Source organism: Oncorhynchus keta, chromosome 36, assembly GCF_023373465.1.
Source record: "Oncorhynchus keta strain PuntledgeMale-10-30-2019 chromosome 36, Oket_V2, whole genome shotgun sequence".
NCBI lineage: Eukaryota > Metazoa > Chordata > Actinopteri > Salmoniformes > Salmonidae > Oncorhynchus > Oncorhynchus keta.
In genome coordinates, this window is record NC_068456.1 from 20205969 (window position 1) to 20227040 (window position 21072).

The 21072-nt window shown below is 40.5% G+C and overlaps 1 protein-coding gene across 2 annotated transcripts in view; it reads left to right on the forward strand.

Moving 5' to 3' along the window:
* Positions 1 to 21072, forward strand: part of LOC118369777 (ryanodine receptor 2-like) — an 89230-nt gene that overhangs the window by 47591 nt on the left and 20567 nt on the right. For both annotated transcript variants that reach the window (XM_035754468.2, XM_052498639.1), the window contains 20 exons: positions 1214 to 1454; positions 2781 to 2868; positions 2952 to 3044; positions 3218 to 3382; positions 4317 to 4379; positions 4919 to 5053; positions 5261 to 5370; positions 7335 to 7431; positions 10105 to 10229; positions 11040 to 11091; positions 11216 to 11257; positions 11597 to 11696; positions 11871 to 11950; positions 12504 to 12580; positions 19573 to 19646; positions 19825 to 19905; positions 20015 to 20103; positions 20249 to 20377; positions 20692 to 20796; positions 20965 to 21046. In XM_035754468.2, coding sequence (XP_035610361.2) covers positions 1214 to 1454; positions 2781 to 2868; positions 2952 to 3044; positions 3218 to 3382; positions 4317 to 4379; positions 4919 to 5053; positions 5261 to 5370; positions 7335 to 7431; positions 10105 to 10229; positions 11040 to 11091; positions 11216 to 11257; positions 11597 to 11696; positions 11871 to 11950; positions 12504 to 12580; positions 19573 to 19646; positions 19825 to 19905; positions 20015 to 20103; positions 20249 to 20377; positions 20692 to 20796; positions 20965 to 21046 — 2028 coding nt within the window. The remainder of the gene's footprint in view (positions 1 to 1213; positions 1455 to 2780; positions 2869 to 2951; positions 3045 to 3217; positions 3383 to 4316; positions 4380 to 4918; positions 5054 to 5260; positions 5371 to 7334; positions 7432 to 10104; positions 10230 to 11039; positions 11092 to 11215; positions 11258 to 11596; positions 11697 to 11870; positions 11951 to 12503; positions 12581 to 19572; positions 19647 to 19824; positions 19906 to 20014; positions 20104 to 20248; positions 20378 to 20691; positions 20797 to 20964; positions 21047 to 21072) is intronic.

Sequence of the window (21072 nt, forward strand, 5' to 3'; positions counted from 1 at the left end):
TCCCTAGCGGGCGAAACAGATATGACAGCTTGTTACAAAAAAGAAAAGGGCTAGGTTTGAGTGAAAGAGCGGGAAGACTGAGGAACAAAGGGAAGAAGCTGTGCTATCGCAAATACAGTATCTTATGCATTCTAAATTACCACCCATTTGGAAAAGGAAAATGCAATAAATATTTACTCTGAGCTGCACTTCGGTAGGTTGGTGGTAGATGTAAGGCCGTGTTGCCCAACCAAGTCTTTTGAAGAATGTCTCTGGTTGTCAATTGGATAAGTTGCAGTAATGTCGTTGTGTGGTAGACGGGATATTCTGTCTGTTCCTTCCTAACCTGCTGGGAACATCAGAACCTGCGTTTGCAGCTGCTGTTGCTAACTCAACGGCTAGGAGGTATCACTTCTGTAGTGAATAAGAGTTCAAAGTTCATACCATTTGCAACCAAAGCTCACGCTGATGTTGGCTTCATTCTGTAGTTATTATCTGAACCATTCTGACATCAGACCGTCGTCCTCGGAACAGGAGATTATATTGTTGTCAAGTGCTTATAAAGGAATGGAGAGGAGGGCGTGTTTGAAAAGTTATATAGCCCATGTCCCTTCACAGGGGCTAGCCACTGATTGAGCAGAGCCCTATCTTACGAAAACCCAAATCTCACATTTTAGAAGCTAAAATCACATTTCATCCCATCACAAATAATTTCATATTCAAACATTTATATTGAACAACAATTCCATGTGAATCCGATAACTCTGATGTCTAGACTTTCCACTGTAGAGTTTATGTCATCTTATCATTGATGAGAATGTCTCAGATGACAACCGAACTGACATCATATTCATTAAGTACCACCGCATATGTTCCATTTGTCGGATTACCAGAACATAGTTCATTTCCCCCCACCTTCTGATGTTCCCAGAATCTCTATGTTAACCAAGGGTTTTGCAAATGTAACCTCAGTAGGGTAGAGAGAGGAAAAAGGGGGGAAGAGGTATTTATGACTGTCATAAACCTTCCCCCGAGGCCAACGTCATGACAACAGTGTTAATTTAGACACTTTCAGGCCTAATTTCCCAGTTGTTTCATCTAGACATTCCTTCCACTCATGTCATGATTGTATCAATCAGTTCTCTCATTCTAAAGCACTAATTGTCAGTCTCTCTGAATACAAGCGTCTGCTGAATGACAAAATGAATTAGACTAAATTAATCCTTCCTTTCAGTTTTCTCTCAGCCAATCATCTGCCAGGCCCACCCCCAGTTGCTGAGGAGCCACTTCCTGCCTCTGATGGAGAAACTGAAGAAGAGGGCAGAATCGGTGCATCAGGAGGAGGAGCAGATAAAGGCTGAGGGGAGGGTCGATGCGTCTGAGGCGGAGCTACAGATTCAGGAGAAATTCATTGTGCTGGTGCGAGACCTCTACGCCTTTTACCCTGTCCTCATCCCATTTGTGGACTACAATAGGTAAGGCATCCTGCCCAGGGGATGGGGATATGGGAGGTAAAATTATAATGTTCACTGATCATTATTTAATACATAACAAACCAGTAATATATCAACAGTCAAGGTTATATTTTGACAACATGGAAAGTGGTGTTTTCTTATAAAAATGTTTATCTGAGATTCTGACAATATTATACTAAACAAAAATATAAACACAACATGCAACAATTTCAAAGATTTTACTGAGTTACAGTTCATGTAAGGAAATCAGTCAGTTAAAATAAATGAATTATGCCCTAATATATGAATTTCACATGACTGGAATATAGATATGCATCTACTGGTCACAGATACCTTAAAAAACAGGTAGGGGTATAGGCCATAAAACCAGTCAGTATGTGGTGTGGCCACCATTTGCCACATCCTCTTCAATAGCTGTGCAAAGTTACGGGAACTCGAACACGCCGTCATACACTTTGATCCAGAGCATCCCAAACATGCTCAATGGGTGACATGTCTGGTGAGGATGCAGGCCATGGAAGAACTGGGATATTTTCAGATTCCAGGAATTGTGTACAAATCCTTGTGATATGGGGCTGTGCATTATGCTGAAACATGAGGTGATGGCGGCGGATGAATGGCACGGATGAATGGCACAACAATGGGCCTCAGGATCGCGCCACAGTATCTCTGTGCCATTGATAAATTGCAATTGTGTTTGTTGTCCGTAGCTTATGCCTGCACATACCATAACTCTAACGCCACCATGAGGTACTCTGTTCACATCGTTGACATCAGCAAACCCCTCGCCCACACGACGCCATACATGTGGTCTACGATTGTTAGGACGGTTGGACGTACTGCCAAATTCTCTAAAACAACGTTGGAGGCGACTTATGGTATAGAAATTAACATTCGATTCTCCGGCAACAGCTCTGGTGGACATTCCTGCATTCAGCATGCCAGTTGCATGCTCCCTCAAAACTTGAGACATATGTGGCATTATGCTGTGTGACAAAGCTTCACATTTTAGAGTGTCATTTTATTGTCCCCGGCAAAAGTTGCACTTGTGTAATGATTTATGCTGTTTAATCAGCTTCTTGATATGCTACACTTGTCAGGTGGATGGATTACCTTGGCAAATGAGAAATGCTCACTAACGGGGATGTAAACAAATTTGTTTACAAAACTTGAGAGAAATAAGCTTTTTGTGCATACGGAAAATGTCTGGGATCTTTTATTTCAGCTCATGAAACATGGGACCAACACTTTACATGTTGTGTTTTTTGTTCAGTGTAGAATGTGTTAATGCATTTTGTTTACAGCTCTCACATATTGTTGTTTCAGAGCAAGTTGGCTACGGGAACCGAACCATGAGGCTGAGAAGATGTTCGGCATGGTGGCAGAGATCTTCATATTCTGGGCCAAGTCTCACGTGTGTGAAATAACAAAGATTTGGATGTTGCCTCGCATGTTAATGATGTTCTCACTTGTAACCCGTCTGATTTGCTATTGCAGAACTTCAAATGGGAGGAACAGAACTATGTGGTCCAGAATGAGATCAACAACATGGCTTTCTTGGTCAATAATAACAATCACAAAATGTCCAAGGTGAGAACCTTACAGATTTGTTTCTTAACTACCACAAACAGCACTGGGTGTCCATTATGTGTGCTTTGTGGTTGCGTAAAACATGAATAAATAATTTACATTCTAACCATGCAAAGTGAATGATTGAAGTATAAGTCAACTATGTATTTCTATTCATGGTTTTTAATGAGCAGGTGTCAGACCAGGAGAGGAAGAAGATGAAGCGGAAAGGGGATTGCTACTCCACACAGACCTCTCTCATCGTAGCCTCCCTGAAGAGATTGCTTCCTGTGGGACTGAGTGTGTGTTCCCCAGCAGAACGCAGCCTTATCACACTGGCCAAGAGCCGCTTCACTCAGGTATGGAATTTGGTATTTTATTAGGATCCCCAATAGCTGTTGCAAAAGCAGCATCTACTCTTCCTGGGGTCCACACAAAACATAATACAGAATGACATAATACAGAACATCAATAGACAAGACCAACTCAAAGACAGAACTACATTAAAAAAAAAAATGTAAAAGGCACACGTAGCCTACATATCAATCCTTTGTTTAATGCCAGTGGCAGGTCATTGGTAAAAATAGAAAAGAGATCTGCCCTGTGCTACACCATACTTTATATGTTTGTCATTAGAGAAGCTTCTATTAAAGAAAACCCTTTGTTCTATTAGATAGATAGCACTGAATCCACAATATGGCAGAGGTTGAAAAGCCATAACACATATGTTTTTTTTTCAACAGCATGTTATGGTCAATAATAACCTGTTGTTGAATAATATAATAATAATAATAATATATGCCATTTAGCAGACGCTTTTATCCAAAGCGACTTACAGTCATGTGTGCATACATTCTACGTATGGGTGGTCCCGGGGATCGAACCCACTACCCTGGCGTTACAAGCGCCATGCTCTACCAACTGAGCTACAGAAGGACCACCCATACGTAGAATTGAAAAAATGTATGTGTTATGGCTTTTCAACCTCTGCCATATTGTGGATTCAGAGCTATGTGGAGTATTAAACATACACCTTCATCTTTCACTGCACAGTGAACTACAATTATTTATTTTTTTCACCTTTATTTATACAGCTACGTCAGTTAAGAACAAACTCCTATTTACAATGATGACCTGTCAGGGACCGAGTGCAGCACGTAAATGACATGTCTATACCTGGTACTGCTCAAAGATGTTTTGTCACTGTATGTCATGTAACTGCAATGTGCAAACCCCATGTTTTGTGTCTCCAATCTGCTATCGTTAATAATGACAGCTCACTGCTTTTCACAGAAGGACACAGAGGACGAGATTCGAGAGAGCATTCATAATGGCCTGCTACGTCTTCAGAGCAAAGTAATTGCAGTCATAGTACATATGATTTAAACCCCATGGTTTTCCTTGTCGTACTCATAGCACATAGAATACACAGGAACTATAGGTCCAAACTATCTATTAACTTGCCCACATCTTATGTAGCTATTACAACAATGCTTATTTTGCCACTTCAATTATCATATGACATAAATGAACTGAATACATCCATGTATAAAACACACATGATCAGCTCCAGTAATCTAACCCCACTAACTAGAACTGCCAATGATGTCTTTTGAGCATCATGTGAATTGAAAATTGTAATATCTCTGCCATTTTTCAAGTCATGCCCCCCGTCCTTGACTTTTCCTAAATAGTCTATTTAACACACTGATGTTGTCCTGCGGGGGGCAGCGGATGGGGCCTTCCTGGGGCATACATTAACACTTCATTATAATTACATTTATAAAACATTTTTGCAGTGGAGCTGTTAAATACATATAAGGGAAACACTGAATGTGTATGTGCCAAGTCCCAGCGACGCTTGTGCTAACAGTCTGCTCTCTGTGTTGTACCAGCGGGAGGCTCCAGGGGCTCGATGGCAGGATGTCCTGTTCAGGGACTTCCCAGGCCCCAGACGGGACACCTCGGACCCCCTGAGGACAGTAGAAAGGGTCCTGGACATTGCTTGTGTGCTTTACCACCTGGACCAGGTGGGCTTAAAGAATGCTGCTCTCTTACCCTATGATATGCTATTAGTAGAGCTTTTAGTAAAGCCTTGAATCACAGAAGTTAGCTACTCTCTGGCTCCCAAAGCTATTTAGACTTGGCTATGGTTGTGTAACTAAATACCTTTTGAAAACTAGCTAAAAATGCAATTTGATTGTTATCTGAATCTGAACATTTGCCTTTGTCTATAGGTAGAGCATCCCCAGAGGAAGAAGGCAGTGTGGCACAAGGTGTTATCCAAACAGAGGAAGAGAGCTGTGGTGGCCTGCCTTAGAATGGCTCCTCTCTACAACCTACCCAGGTATCGCAGAAACCTCAGCTAGTGGATGAGTGGTGTCAGGTTTAATAGAAAAGACATGGGCACAGTTTAATTTACCAATAGACCACAGTAAACAGTGGTTCATTTGGTAAGTACAGTGAGAATATGAAATGGCAGAGCAGGATATTGAAGTGTGTTGGTGATTGGGATGCACTGTAAAACCCAGAGATGACCCACTGGGCACAAACTGTTGGAATCAGCATTGTTTCAGTGTAATTTGTCAATGTATTGTGATGTGGAAACTATGTGTAAAATGCATTTGATTTGAAAAAGTAATCAACCCTCAACTGTTGTTTTGATGATGAAATTTCAACCACAAGATCGTCATCCTGGTAACCAAATTTCAATATAGACAAACCCTTTAGAAAATATGTCAGATATTTAATGTTATATCCACTATCAGAATTGTTTGGGGGGGCTGGACAGTACATACACCTTCCTCGATAATTGATTTACAGCTAGCTACCTTTTGGTCCCCCGTCCAGGGTTTTTACCAAGCCCAGTTTAGCTATGATGTTTGTCACTGGCTATTACCAATGTGCTATCGCGAGAATGATTGTAAAGAGATCTCCACTTAAGAACTAAATAGATTCATTGTTGTTATCAAAGTCATTCCAAAGAGTAGATTTAGCAGAGACAATCAAATGTGACCAGACTTTATCACTCAAATATCATCAATGATTCTATTTATGCCTACAGTATATAGCATCTGCAAAGTAATCAACAGCTATTGTTTCAATTCAACCCATAATTTAACTAAAAATAGACAATATAATAGGCCTAGTGTTTCAAGCTCTGGTTGATTTCAAATGGAATGATATTTTGTGATGTTGAATTGTGTTTGGTTGTCAACGCAACCAAATATCAACATTTGAAGAAGATGTACAGTATATTCTGCTTGGATAGTTCCATCTGTGCCACTGACTTAGTCTGGCTTTAAATTCAGTTTGTCTGCAAATTAATAATTGATATGTTGGATTCACATCTCCATCTCAACCAGAAATCTAAGCTAAATAATAGGACGAAATCAAATCAAACATTATTTAAAGTATGTTTAAGGTTTGATATGATTTAGTCCTATTCTTGATGTGATTCCAGCATATCAATTATTACAAGTAATATTAAATTGTAATAATGAAAAGTGATATTGAATTGTGTTTGGTTGACAATGCAACCAAATATCAACATTAAGAGATGTACAGTGGGAAGAACAAGTATTTGATACACTGCCGATTTTGAAGGTTTTCCTACTTACAAAGCTTTTAGAGGTCTGTCATTTTTCACATAGGTACACTTAAACTGTGAGAGACAGAATCTAAAACAAAAATCCAGAAAATCACATTGTATGATTTTTAAGTAATTAATTAGCATTTTATTGCATGTTTATTGCAAGTATTTGATCGCCTACCAACCACTAAGAATTCCGTCTAGGGAAAGACATTTGGGTGACAACTAAACCAAAAATCTGACATTGTTTTCCATTGGAATTTTGTTGTGCTTTAAGATAGTTGAAAGCATAGTGATAACACATTATAAATTCAACAACATTTTGGCTGTCTTCTTGAGTGGGTGAATATAGGTTGTAATCTCATTGATCAACCAAATATTACCCAATTATCCATGTTGAAATGGCGTGGTGTTCTCAGTGGGAAGTCCATATAATCATACCCCTGTCAGGCAGGTTATATGAACCCAGCAATGTTAGCATAGTAAAAGGCTTGTGGGTTTGTACAGTGATATAACTTCTAGATTTACATACAAGATTAACATATAAACTAGCAGCCCCAAGACAATTCTCCACCATCTGTCCAATGTAAAAGGAGCCTGAGTTAGATTAAATAAGAAGCCTTGAACTCATGAGTCTAATCACAACTCATTCCTATACGCTATTCCTTCCTGTGTCTCGATTCTCCCTCTCTCCCCTGCTTCACTTACCTCCTCTATAGGCACCGGGCTGTCAACCTCTTTCTACAGGGCTATGACAAGTCCTGGATATATGCTGAGGATCACTCCTTTGAAGAAAAGTTGGTTGACGATTTGGCTGTAAGTGTCAGTGTGAGCATTCTCAACCGGCAACAGTGTGAAAGTTTAATTCAACTCATTACTTCATCTTTGTACGACTCTTTCACACGGTCTTATTATAGCTATCCATTCATTCATGTTATCAGTTGTCTGGTGTTTCATTACTACTTCATTCATTGTTTGATTGGACACATTTGCCATTGAGTTTTACCTAGTGATTATTTGTGAGGGCTCTATTATTTGGGTTGTCACCCTTACGTAAAAAACACGTGATTTTCAACATCTGAAATCATATAGTTTTTCTGTGAGGGCATTGTTACTCTGGGTTCAATTAGAACTTTGTTTCTCTCCATGGAAGTAGGATTGGGGGAAATAACATGGCAAAGCTCAATTCCCAGACACTTCCGGCACTCAGTGGGCTTAACAACTAAATAGAGTGCTAAAAAGGGTGTTAACCCTATCAGTCCCAAGACCGCAGCAAAAATCTGACTTTCATTCATCTGCATGTCCAGCCCTTATATTTAGCCTCACAATAAAGTGTTTTACCATTTTATTTTCAGGACAACCAGAGCACAAACCAATTTGACATTAACAGTTGCATTCATAAGTTTAAAGGTCCACCAAAGCAAAAAGCTAATAAAAAATGAATTTATATTAATGCTGTAAGTACAGACATGGTTTACTCAGTGGGAAATTAATATCCAACTATTCAGGGATAACTGTTTGGCGTTTGTGACAGCAACTACAGTGCCTTCAGAAAGTATTCATACCCCTTGGCTTATTCCACATTTTGTTGTGTTACAGCCGGAATTCAAATTAGATTAAATAAAACATTCTCACACACAATACCCCATATTGACAAAATGGTTATTGTCCTGCTGAAAGGTGAATTTGTATCCCAGTGTCTGTTGGAAAGCAGACTGAACCAGGTAATCTAGGATTTATTCCATTTATTTTTATCCATATAAACTCCCTAGGCCTTACCGATGACAAGCATACCCATAACGTGATTCACCATGCTAGAAAATATGAAGAGTGGTACTGTACTCAGTGAGGTGTTGTGTTGGATTTGTCCCAAACACAATGCTTTGTATTCAGGATATAAAGTTAATTTCTTTCCCACAATTCTGTAACCATTTAAAGTCATTGGCCTCATGGTGAAATCCCTAAGTTTCCTTTCTCTCTGGCAACTGAGTTAGGAAGGACGCCTCTCTTTGTAGTGACTGGGTGTATTGACACACCATCCAAAGTGTAATTAATAACTTCATGCTCAAAGAGATATTCAATGTCAGTTCTTTTTACCCATCTACCAATAGATTCCCTTCTTTGCGAAGCATTGGAAAAACTCCCTGGTCTTTGTGGTTGAAGCTGTGTTTGAAATTCACTGCTCGACTGAGGGGCCTTACAGATAATTGTATGTGTGGTGTACAGAAATTAGGTAGTCATTCAAAAATCATGTTATACACTATTGCTCAGAGTGATTCCATGCAACTTATTATATGACTTGTTAAGCTCATTTTACTCCTTCACTTATTTAAGCTTGCCATAACAAAGGGGATGAATACTTATTGACTCAAGACATTTCAGCTATTCATTTTTTATTAATTTATAAACATTTCTAAAAACATAATTTCACTTTGACATTATGGGGTATTGTGTGTAGTTGTCCAAAATCACAATTTAATACATTTTAAATTCAGGCTGTAATACAATAAAATGTGCAATTAGTCAAGTGGTCTGAATACTTTCTGAAGGCACAATATGTGAGCTTATTACAGTATTATAGACACTATGTCCTGGGATTTCCTTTTATCTTCTATGCAGAGGAACCCCTTACCTTCTAACTCTTGTGTAGCTTGTGCCATAGAGCACAACATACATGTGCATGTTTTTAAGAGTCTCAGCTTTTCATAGGTAAAGTATCTTTTAATAGTTTGTAGCTCAAACCATTTGGACTCTACAGACGTTTTTGTCAAGGGATCATCCCTTGTCTCACGAACACCGCTCTAGGTTCCCGTCAATCACACACACTAATGATTGTTACCAATGTATACAGACTCTGGTACAACCCAGAAGTCTGTATCTCAAGCACACTATGTACAAAAGAGGATAGAAGTCCTAAATCATGCCAGTGTTACGGTGGAACTCATTGGCTTAAGGGATGGGTGACTGAATTGATGTATATGACATTGGGTCTGAGGGGGGGTCAGCCATGGGCGCCTATACTGTAGATAGACGGTCAGTGTGACGCACATGTACAGAGTGGGTGTTGAGCCAAAAGGCTCCTTAACAGCTTCTACCTCAAAGCCATGAGACTGCTGAACAATTAATCAAATGGCCACCCGGACTATTTGCATTGACACCCTCCCCTTTGTTTTTACACTGCTGTTTATTATCTACGCATAGCCACTTTACTGCTACCTACATGTACAAATTACCTCGACAAACCTGTACCCCCCCGCACATTGACTCGGTACCCCCTGAATATAGCCTCATTATTGATATTTTAGTGTTACTTTTTTATTTTATCATTTTTTACTTTAGTTTATTTAGTAAATATTTTCTTAACTCTATTTTGTTAAAACTGCATTGTTGGTTAAGGGCTTGTAAGTAAGCATTTCACAGTAAGGTCTGTTGTATTCGGTGCATGTGACAAATAAAATTATATTTGATTAGTGGTGTGTTATGTTGCAGAGAGCTGGAAAGCAGGAGCGTTCTGAGAGAGAGGAGGAAGGGGATGGAGAGGACGATGACAAACAGATTGATCCGCTCCTGCAGCTCATCACACTGTTCAGTCGGAGTGCTCTGACCGAGAGGAGGTGTGTGTGTGTGTGTGTGTGTGTGTGTGTGTGTGTGTGTGTGTGTGTGTGTGTGTGTGTGTGTGTGTGTGTGTGTGTGTGTGTGTGTGTGTGTACACTCCAGTGTTATTCCTGTATTAAGGACAATCAGAGGTAAAACATCAGAATATTGGGCCTCCCAAGTGGGGCAGCAGTCTAAGACACTGCATCGCAGTGAATGAAACATCACTACAGACACGGGTTCAATCCCAGGCGGTGTCACAACTGGCCGTGACTGGGAGTCCCATAGGGCGGCGCACAATTGGCCCAGTGTCGTCCATGTTAGGGGAGGTTTTTGCTGGGGGGGCTTTACTTGGCTCATCAAGCTCTAGCGACTCCTAGTTGTGGGCCAGGCACCTGAGGGTGTGTTTCCTCCGACACATTGGTGCGGCTGGCTTCTGGGTTAAGCGAGCAGGTGTTAAGAAGCGCGTGTCATGTTTCGGAGGATGCATGACTTGACCTTCGCCTCTCCTGAGCCCGTTGGGGAGTTGCAGTGATGAGAAAAGATCTTAATTGGATCGCAATTGGATATCACAAAATTGGGGAGAAAAAGGGAGTAAATAAAAAATAAACATCAGATTATTAAACTTCCTATTTTTATTGAATTAGAAACATTTGCCTTATCCATTTTTTATTCGGAGCACTATAGTTTAGTTTTATCGGCTGTGCAATGAGTCATTATCTTTTCCTATCCTCAGTGTCAAAGGAAAGTTAATTGAAATGTTTATTCAAATTCTAAAGCAATTAGCCTTGCCTGCGCTGACATTTCTCTGCCACTTCCCATGTCCACAGTAAGCTTGGCGATGACAGTCTTTACATGTCCTATGCTGCCATAATGGCAAAGGTAAGACAGAGGATACGGTAGCAGTGTGTATTTATATACTTGGGAATTGTCTTATTCATCACTGTTCATCTGAGATTCTCAACTTCTGCTCAATCCATCTTTCTGGCCAATCAAATCTCCCCAGAGTTGCTGTGGTGAAGAGGATGAGGAGGTGAAAAGCTTTGAAGTAAGTGACTCAATTCCGCCTTTCAATACAATCTCATGATGGAAATACAATCTCATTGTGGAAAGATAGACACTTAAAAAAATACACTACAGAGGAAGAGAAGGTGAAAAGCTTTGAAGTAAGTGACTAATTTCTCTCCTATGTAGTATGTTTTTCTATATTTCATTAATTTTGATCATTTTAATCATGAGATTGTATTGGTTTATTAATGAGTTGATAATTAGTTTATTGAGTGGTCTGTTGCTTTGTTTGCAAATGGATTATTCAGTCCAATATTGATTAACTGACTGACATCAGATTGATTTGATTATTTTGTTGGATGGATCTATGGATTATCAGGAGAAGGAGATGGAGAAACAGAAGCTGTTGTATCAGCAGGCCAGGCTGCATGACCGTGGAGCTGCTCAGATGGTCCTCCAGACTATCAGTGCTAGTAAAGGTAACCAGAGAACCAACTGTTTTTGAATGTGGCTTTTTAGCTATCACTAAAGTATTCAAAGTTACCTACAATCCAAAATACAGTAATGTTTAAAGATTGAAAGTGAATTGAAAAATGGCTTGTGATTGTTGCAATTTGTGGCATTGAGTTGATTTAATTATTTATTTCACAAAGGTGACATGGGGTCCATGGTGGCCTCCACTCTGAAGCTTGGTATTTCTATTCTGAATGGAGGAAATACCACTGTTCAGCAGGTACGGTTAGTCTTTGATAACATAATTAGTTACCGATTTTAGCTACAGATGAGGACACTTTGTTCTGAATGCTGGTTCAGGTAAACACCGTTCAGGCTAAGAATAAACTATATTTGTTACTTTTCCACACTTTCTCCAAGCATTTCTTTCACTCTATATAAATGTAGAATCTTAATTTGAGCCAGTTTGCAACAGCAGGAAAATAATCCTGCAGCAATAAGAAATGTGAATTATTATGTGGATTATAATTAATGGCCATTTTTGTAGTAGTTGATACATTTTTCGTAAGGGAAAATCTAGTCTGAAATTTCTCAATGGAAATTACAAACTTCAGAAACCCAAATGCACTACAAGTTTTACATTTCCAGCATTGAGGACAGTTATCCTGCAACAGGGTGATCAAATTAAGATCCTGCATCTGTACTGCAAGTTACATGGCTGTTACATACAACATCATGATGATATTCTCAACAAGAGGAATATCCTTTTCTCTTTGTCATGCAATATTGTCTCATCCTATATTCAGCTAATTGTTTGATGTTTTGTTTCACAGAAAATGTTGGATTACCTGAAAGAGAAGAGGGATGTGGGTTTCTTCCAGAGTGTGGCAGGACTCATGCAGTCTTGTAGGTGAGTACATATGGGGCCGGCTCCAGGCATAAGTGACCTAAGCTGTTGAAGTCGAAAGTTTACACACACTTAGGTTGGAGTCATTAAAACTAGGTTTTCAACCACTCCACAAATTTCTTGTCAAAAAACTATAGTTTTGGCAAGTCGGTTACGACATCTACTTTGTGCATGACACAAATAATTTTTCCAACAATTGTTTACAGACAGATTATTTCACTTATAATTCACTGTATCACAGTTCCAGTGGGTCAGAAGTTTACATGCACTAAGTTGACTGTGCCTTTAAACAGCTTGGAAAATTCCAGAAAATGATGTCATGGCTTTAGAAGCTTCTGATAGGCTAATTGACAACATTTGAGGTGTACCTGTGGATGTATTTCAAGGCCTACCTTCAAACTCAGTGCCTCTTTGCTTGACATAATGGGAAAATCAAAAGAAATCAGCCAAGACCTCAGAAAAAAATGGTAAATGGTTCATCCTTGGGAGCAATTTCCAAACTCCTGAAGGTACCACGTTCATCTGTACAAACAAGAGTATGCAAGTATAAACACCATGGGACCACGAAGCCATCATACTGTTCAAGAAGGAGACGCGTTCTGTCTCCTAAAGATGAACGTACTTTGGTGCGAAAAGTGCAACTCAATCCCAGAACAACAGCAAAGGACCTTGTAAGATGCTGGAGGAAACGGGTACAAAAGTATCTATATCCACAGTAAAACGAGTCCTATATCGACATAACCTGAAAGGCTGCTCAGCAAGGAAGAAGCCACTGCTCCAAAACAACCATAAAAAAGCCAGGCTACGGTTTGCAACTGCACATGGGGACAAAGATCGTACTTTTTGGAAAAACTTCCCCTGGTCTGATGAAACAAAAAATAGAACTGTTTGGCCATAATGACCATTGTTATGTTTGAAGGAAAAAGGGGGAGGCTTGAAAGCCGAAGAACACCATTCCAACCGTGAAGCACGGGGGTGGCAGCATCATGTTGTGGTGGTGCTTTGCTGCAGGAGGGACTGGTGCACTTCACAATACAGATGGCATCATGAGATTGGAAAATGATGTGGATATATTGAAGCAACATCTCAAGACATCAGTCAGGAAGCTTGATCGAAAATGGGTCTTCCAAATGGACAATGACCCCAAGCATACTTCCAAAGTTGTGGCAAAATGGCTTAAGGACAACAAAGTCAAGGTATTGGAATGACCATCACAAAGCCCTGACATCAATCCTGTAGAAAATGTGTGTGCAGAACTGAAAAGGTGTGTGCGAGCAAGGAGGCCTATAAACCTGACTCAGTTACACCAGCTCTGTCAGGAGGAATGAGTCAGAATTCACCCAACTTATTGTGGGAAGCTTGTGGAAGGCTACCTGAAACATTTGACCCAAGTTAAACAATTCAAAGGCAATGCTACCAAATACTAATTGAGTGTATGTAAACTTCTGGCCCACTGGGAATGGGGTGAATGACATAAAAGCTGAAATAAATCATTCTCTCCTATTATTCTGACATTTCACATTCTTAAAATCAAGTGGTGATCCTAACTGACCTAAGACAAGGACTTCTTACTGGGATTAAATGTCAGGAATTGTGAAAACTGCGTTTAAATGTATTTGGCTAAGGTGTATGTAAACTTCCGACTTCAACTGTATATACTACTGGTCAAAAGTTTTAGAACGCCTACTCATTCAAGAGTTTTTGTTGTTTTTACTATTTTCTACATTGTACAGTAATAGTGAAGACATCAAAACTATGAAATAACATATGGAATCATGTAGTAACCAAAATAGTGTTAAACAAATAAAACATATATTTTATATTTGATATTCTTCAAATAGCCAAATTTCAAATGTCTTTACTTCTTGATGCGTTTGAGCCAATCAGTTGTATTGTGACAAGTCTATATTATGGTAAGAACAGCTCAAATATGCAAAGAGAAACGACAGTTACTTTAAGACATGAAGGTCAGTCAATACGGAACATTTGAAGAGCTTTGAATGTTTCTTCAAGTACAGTCACAAAAACCATCAAGCACAATAATGAATTTGGCTCTCATGAGGACAGCCACAGGAATGGAAGACCCAGAGTTACCTCTGCAGCAGAGTATAAGTTCATTAGAGTTACCAGCCTCAGAAATTGCAGCCCAAAGAAATGCTTCACAGTGTTCAAGTAACAGACACATCTCAACATCCTCTGTTGAGGAGAGCCTTCATGACGGAATTTCTGCAAAGAAACCACTACTAAAGGACACCAATAAGAGGAAGAGACTTGCTTGGGCCAAGAAACACGAGCAATGCACATTAATCAAATCACATTTTATTTGTCACATGCAGTGAAATGCTTACTTACAAGCCCTTTTAACCAACAATGCAGTTTTAAGAAAATACAAGAGAGATAAGAATAACAAATAATTAAAGAGCAGCAGTAAATAACAATACCGGGGCTATGTACAGGGGGTACCGGTACAGAGTCAATGTCAATGTGCGGTGGCACCGGTGTCGGGGTAATTGAGGTAATATGTACATGTAGGTAGGGGGGCAGGCAATGCAATGCAAATAGTCTGGGAAGCCATTTGATTAGATGTTTGGGAGTCTTATGGCTTGAGGGAAGAAGTTGTTTAGGAGCTTTTTGGACCTAGACTTGGCGCGCCGTTACCGCTTGCCATGCGATAGCAGAGAGAACAGTCTATGACTAGGGTGGCTGGAGTCTTATACAATTTTTAGGGCCTTCCTCTGACACCGCCTGGTTTAGAGGTCCTGGATGGCCCAGGTGATGTAGTGGGCCCTCTGTACCCTCTACCCTCTGTAGTGCCTTGCGGTCAGAGGCTGAGCATTTGCCATACCAGACAGTGATGTAACCCGTCAGGATGCTCTCGATGGTGCAGCTGTAAAACCTTTTGAGGATCTGAGGACCCATGCCAAATCTTTTCAGTCTCCTGAGGGGGAATAGGTTTTGTCGTGCCCTCTTCATTACTGTCATGGTGTGCTTGGACCATGTTAGTTTGTTGGTGATGTGGACGCCAAGGAACTTGAAGCTCTCAACCTGCTCCACTACAGCCCCATCGATGAGAATGGGGGCGTGGTCGGCCCTCCTTTTCCTGTAGTCCACAATCATCTCCTTTGTCTTGATCACGTTGAGGGAGAGGTTGTTGTTCTTGCACTACACGGTCAGGTCTCTGACCTCCTCCCTATAGGCTGTCTCATTGTTGTTGGTGATCAGGCCTACCGCTGTTGTGTCATCGGCAAACTTAATGATGGTGTTGGAGTCGTGCCTGGACATGCAGTCATGAGTGAACAGGGAGGACAGGAGGGGACTGAGCACGCACCCCTGAGGGGCTCCCGTGTTGAGGATCAGCATGGAGGATGTGTTGTCACCTACCCTACCACCTGGGGGTGGCCTGTCAGGAAGTCCAGGATCCGGTGGAAATGTGTCCTTTGGTCTGTCGTCCAAATTGGAGATTTTTGGTTCCAACCGCTGTGTCTTTGTGAGACGCGGTGTGGGTGATTGGATGTAAAAGAAAAACCCTTAAATGTTCTAACATTTTTAACCGGTATATATACTATATATATACTACCAGTCAAAAGTTTTAGAATATTCAAAGTTTTTTCTTTATTTTCTTGCATTACAACCTGTAATTAAATGGATTTTATTTGGATTTCATGTAATGGACATACACAAAATAGTCCAAATTGGTGAAGTGAAGTAAACAATTCAAAAACAAATAAAAAACGGAAAAGTGATGCGTGCATATCTATTCACCCCCTTTGCTATGAAGCCCCTAAATAAGATCTGGTGCGACCAATTACCTTCAGAAGTCACATAATTAGTTAGATTGGACACAGGTGGACTTTATTTAGGTGTCACATGATCTCACTATGTGTACACGTGTTCTGAAAGGCCCCAGAGTCTGCAACACCACCAAGCAAGGGGCACCACCAAGCAAGCGGCACTATGAAGACCAAGGAGCTCTTCAAACAGTTCAGGGACAAAGTTGTGGAGAATTACAGATCATGGTTGGGTTATAAAAAATATCTGAAACTTTGAACATCCCACAGGCACCATTAAATCCATTATTAAAACATGGAAAGAATATGGCACCACAACAAACCTGCCAAGAGAGTGCCGCCCACCAAAACTCACAGACTAGGCAAGGAGGGCATTAATCAGAGGGGCAACAAAGAGACCAGAGATAACCCTGAAGGAGTTGCAATGCTCCACAGCGGAGATTGGAGTGTCTGCCCATAGGACCACTTTTAGCCATATACTCCACAGAGCTGGGCTTTACGGAAGTGTGGCCAGAAAAAAAGCCATTGCTTAAAGAAAGAAATAAGCAAGCACGTTTGGTGTTCACCAAAAGGTATATGGGAGACTCCCCAAACATATAGAAGAAGGTACTCTGGTCAGATGAGACTAAAATTGAGCTTTTTGGCCATCAAGGAAAACGCTGTCTGGTTCAAACCCAACACCTCTCATCACACCGAGAATACCATCCCCACAGTGAAGCACGTGGTGGCAGCATCTTGCCGTGGGGATGTTTTTCATCGGCAGGGACTGGGAAACTGGTCAGAATTGAAGGAATGATGGATGTCGCTAAATACAGGGAAAATCTTGAGGGAAACCTGTTTGTCTTCCAGAGATTTGAGACTGGGACGGATATTCACCTTCCAGCAGGACAATGACCCTAAGCATACTACTAATGCAACACTCGAGTGGTTTAAGGGGAAACATTTCAATGTCTTGGAATGGCCTAGTCAATGCCCAGACCTCAATCCAATTGAGAATCTATGGTATGACTTTTAGATTGCTGTACACCAGCAGAACCCATCCATCTTGAAGGAGCTGGAGCAGTTTTGCCATGAGGAATGGGCAAACGTCCCAGTGGCTAGATGTGCCAAGTTTATAGAGACATACCCCAAGAGACTTGCAGCTGTAATTGCTGCAAAAGGTGGCTCTACAAAGTATTTAACTTTGGGGGGTGAATAGTTATGCACGCTCAAGTCTTCTGTTTTTTTGTCTTATTTCTTGTTTGTTTCACAATAAAAAATATTTTGCATCTTCAAAGTGGTAGGCATGTTGTGTAAATCAAATGATACAACCTGGAATTAAAATGGATTTTTGTAAGGCAACAAAATAGGAAGTATGCCAAGGTGGGTGAATACTTTCGCATGCCATTGGAAATATACAGTACCAGTCAAGTGTTCTACATTGTAGAATAATAGTGAAGATATCAAAACTATGAAATAACACATATGGAATCATGTAGTAACCATAAAGTGTTAAACACATCAACATATATTTTATAATTGAGTCTTCAAATAGCCACCCTCTGCCTTGATGACAGCTTTGCACACTCTTGGTATTCTCTCATCCAGCTTTACCTGGAATGCATTTCCAACAGTCTTGAAGGAGTTCCCACATATGCTGAGCATTTGTTGGATGCTTTTCCTTCACTCTGCTGTCCAACTCATCCCAAACCATCTCAATTGGATTGAGGTTGGGTGATTATGGAGGCCAGGTCATCTGATGCATCTCTCCATCACTCTCCTTCTTGGTCAAATAGCCCTTACACAGCCTGGAGGTGAGTTGGGTCATTGTCCTGTTGAAAGACAAATGATAAGCGCAAACCAGATGGGATGGTGTATCGCTGCAGAATGCTGTGGTTGCCATGATGGTTGAGTATGCCTTGAATTCTAAATAAATCATCCCAACGCCATCACGCATCCCAACGCCATCACATCTCCTACACCATGCTTCACGGGGGGAACCACACATGCAGAAATCATCCATTCATGTACTCTGCATCTCACAATGACACAGAGGTTGAAACCAAAAATCAAACATTTGGACTCTAGACCAAATGAAAGATTTCCACTGGTCCAATGTCCATTGCTCGTGTTTCTTGGCCCAAGCAAGTCTCTTCTTATTATTGGTGTCCTTTAGTTGTAGTTTCTTTACAGCTATTCGACCATGAAGTTCTGATTTCACGCAGTCTCCTTTGAACAGTTAATGTTGAGATGGATCTGTTACTTGAACTCTGAAGCATTAATTTGGGCTGAAATTTCCGAGGCTGGTAACTCTAATGAACTTATCCTCTGCTGATTGGCTCAAACAACTAATTTGCTCAAACACATTAAGGAAAGAAATTCCACAAATGAGCTTTTAAGAAGCCACACCTGTTACTTGAAATGCATTCCAGGTGACTACCTCATGAAGCTGGTTGAGAGAATGCCAAGAGTGTGCAAAGCTGTCATCAAGGCAAAGGGTGGCTACTTTTAAGAACCTCAAACATAAAATATATTTAGATTCGTTTAACACTTTTTGTTGGTTACTACATTATTCCATGTGTTATTTCATAGTTTTGATGTCTTCAATATTATTCTACAATATAGAAAATAGTACAAATAAAGATTAACCCCTGAATGAGTAGGTGTGTCCAAACATTTGACTGATACTGTATAAATATCGTAGGTTTTTCTCTTATGTCAGCCAATGACAGTCACTCAATTAGCCATGTCAGCTAACAATTTTTTTATTTGATTGGTTGTTAGTCTTGCCAGCTATCTAAATTTGTAGTAATCAAGGCTGAAAACTGACCGGGCACGCAGTGCACATGCCCAGGGGCCCTGACCTCCAGGTGGCCCCCATTGATTTGGTTAGTCATTCTCATTGAGATATCATATTAACATGGCATAAGTCATAGCGAAATGTGTAGAATTGCACAAAAAAAGTGTTATAAAATTGCAAAATGTTCTCTCCTCCCCATGGCAAAATGTGTAGAACTGAAGCAAATTAGCATAAAATGTTGGGTGGCCACTAAAATGTTTTGCCGCAAGGTGTGGGACCCACAAAAGGCTATGGCTGGCCCTGTGTATATGGTAACATAATCCACAATATCATCTGTCACAGAGGCTATACTTGGTGAACATGACAGGACTCACATGCAGGGACTGCTCTCATCCTCTTTATGTCTTTTGTTGTCTTTTCTGACTCAGTGTGCTGGATTTGAATGCGTTTGAGAGGCAGAACAAAGCCGAAGGATTAGGGATGGTCATCGAGGAGAGCTCAGGTACATTATGGAAATGAAAAATCCACTGACCGCTAAGATCTGACTGCTGAAGTGAGTTAAGATTAAATGTAAAGAACCTTGGCTCTGATACGTACTCATGACCTGTCATTCTGTACATATCTATTTTCTTTCTCTCTCTCTCGCTCCCTCGCTCTCTCGCTCTCTCTCTTTCTCTCAGGGGAGAAGGTTATGCCTGACGAGAAGTTGACCTGTGATCTTTTTCGCTTCCTACAGCTCCTCTGTGAAGGACACAACTCAGGTGCTCACCCTTAACCGTTTTAACCACAGTGCACTTCTCTCTGTGTGTTATGGCAGAGGTGTGTTATTGGGCTGTTAAAAACTGATTACAATTGCAAATTGTCCCATAGATTTTCAGAATTATTTGAGAACACAAACAGGAAACAACACGACTGTGAACATCATTATATCCACTGTGGACTACCTTCTCAGAGTGCAGGTTAACAATTTGATCTACGAGACATTATCTGTATGATACATTTTGATTGATTTGGCCTGTAACCTGATTCAATATAATTTACAAGCCTTTTAAATATTTTGGTACTATCATGATTTTAATCTCCTTCCTACTAATATGTCTCCAGGAGTCGATAAGTGATTTCTACTGGTATTACTCTGGGAAGGATGTGATTGACGAACATGGCCAACGTAACTTCTCCAAGGCCATCAATGTGGCCAAACAGGTTTTCAACTCTCTCACAGAGTACATCCAGGTTGGTTGAGCCCTAGGTGCTGATTCATCCCACTGGGCGAACACTGTTGAATCAACATTGTTTTCGACATCATTTCAAGGAAATGACGTTGAACCAATGTGGAATAGATGTTGAATTGACATCTCTGCCCAGTGGGATGGGTGTCATTTTCTCCACTGAGAGGATGACCCATTTCAAATGGTATTTCATGTATTTAAAGGTTGTGAATGTTGTTATTTGTGTTCTTACAGTATGTGTGTTTGTCTCAGTTCTGGCTATTGACAGTTTACCCAGCTGGGAAGCTAACTGGCTCATTGTATTACTATCCTCTCCAGGGGCCGTGTACTGGTAACCAGCAGAGTCTGGCCCACAGTCGCCTATGGGATGCAGTGGTGGGCTTTCTCCATGTCTTTGCTCACATGCAGATGAAGCTGTCTCAGGTCAGTGTAGTGTAGAACCCAAGAGGTGGAGGACCAGGGTCAAGTAAAGAATGCGTGTAGAGCTTAACAAGCTTTCCCTTTTTCCCAATGGGCCGTTTCTTTGTTTAGGTTTTACACTTAATCAAACTAGTTGTTACATGGTTTGTTTTGGTGTTTTGTCATTTATAGGATTCTAGCCAGATTGAACTTCTGAAAGAATTGATGGATTTGCAAAAGGACATGGTTGTTATGTTGTTGTCCATGTTAGAAGGTAAGATTCAAACTAGTTGAGTTGTT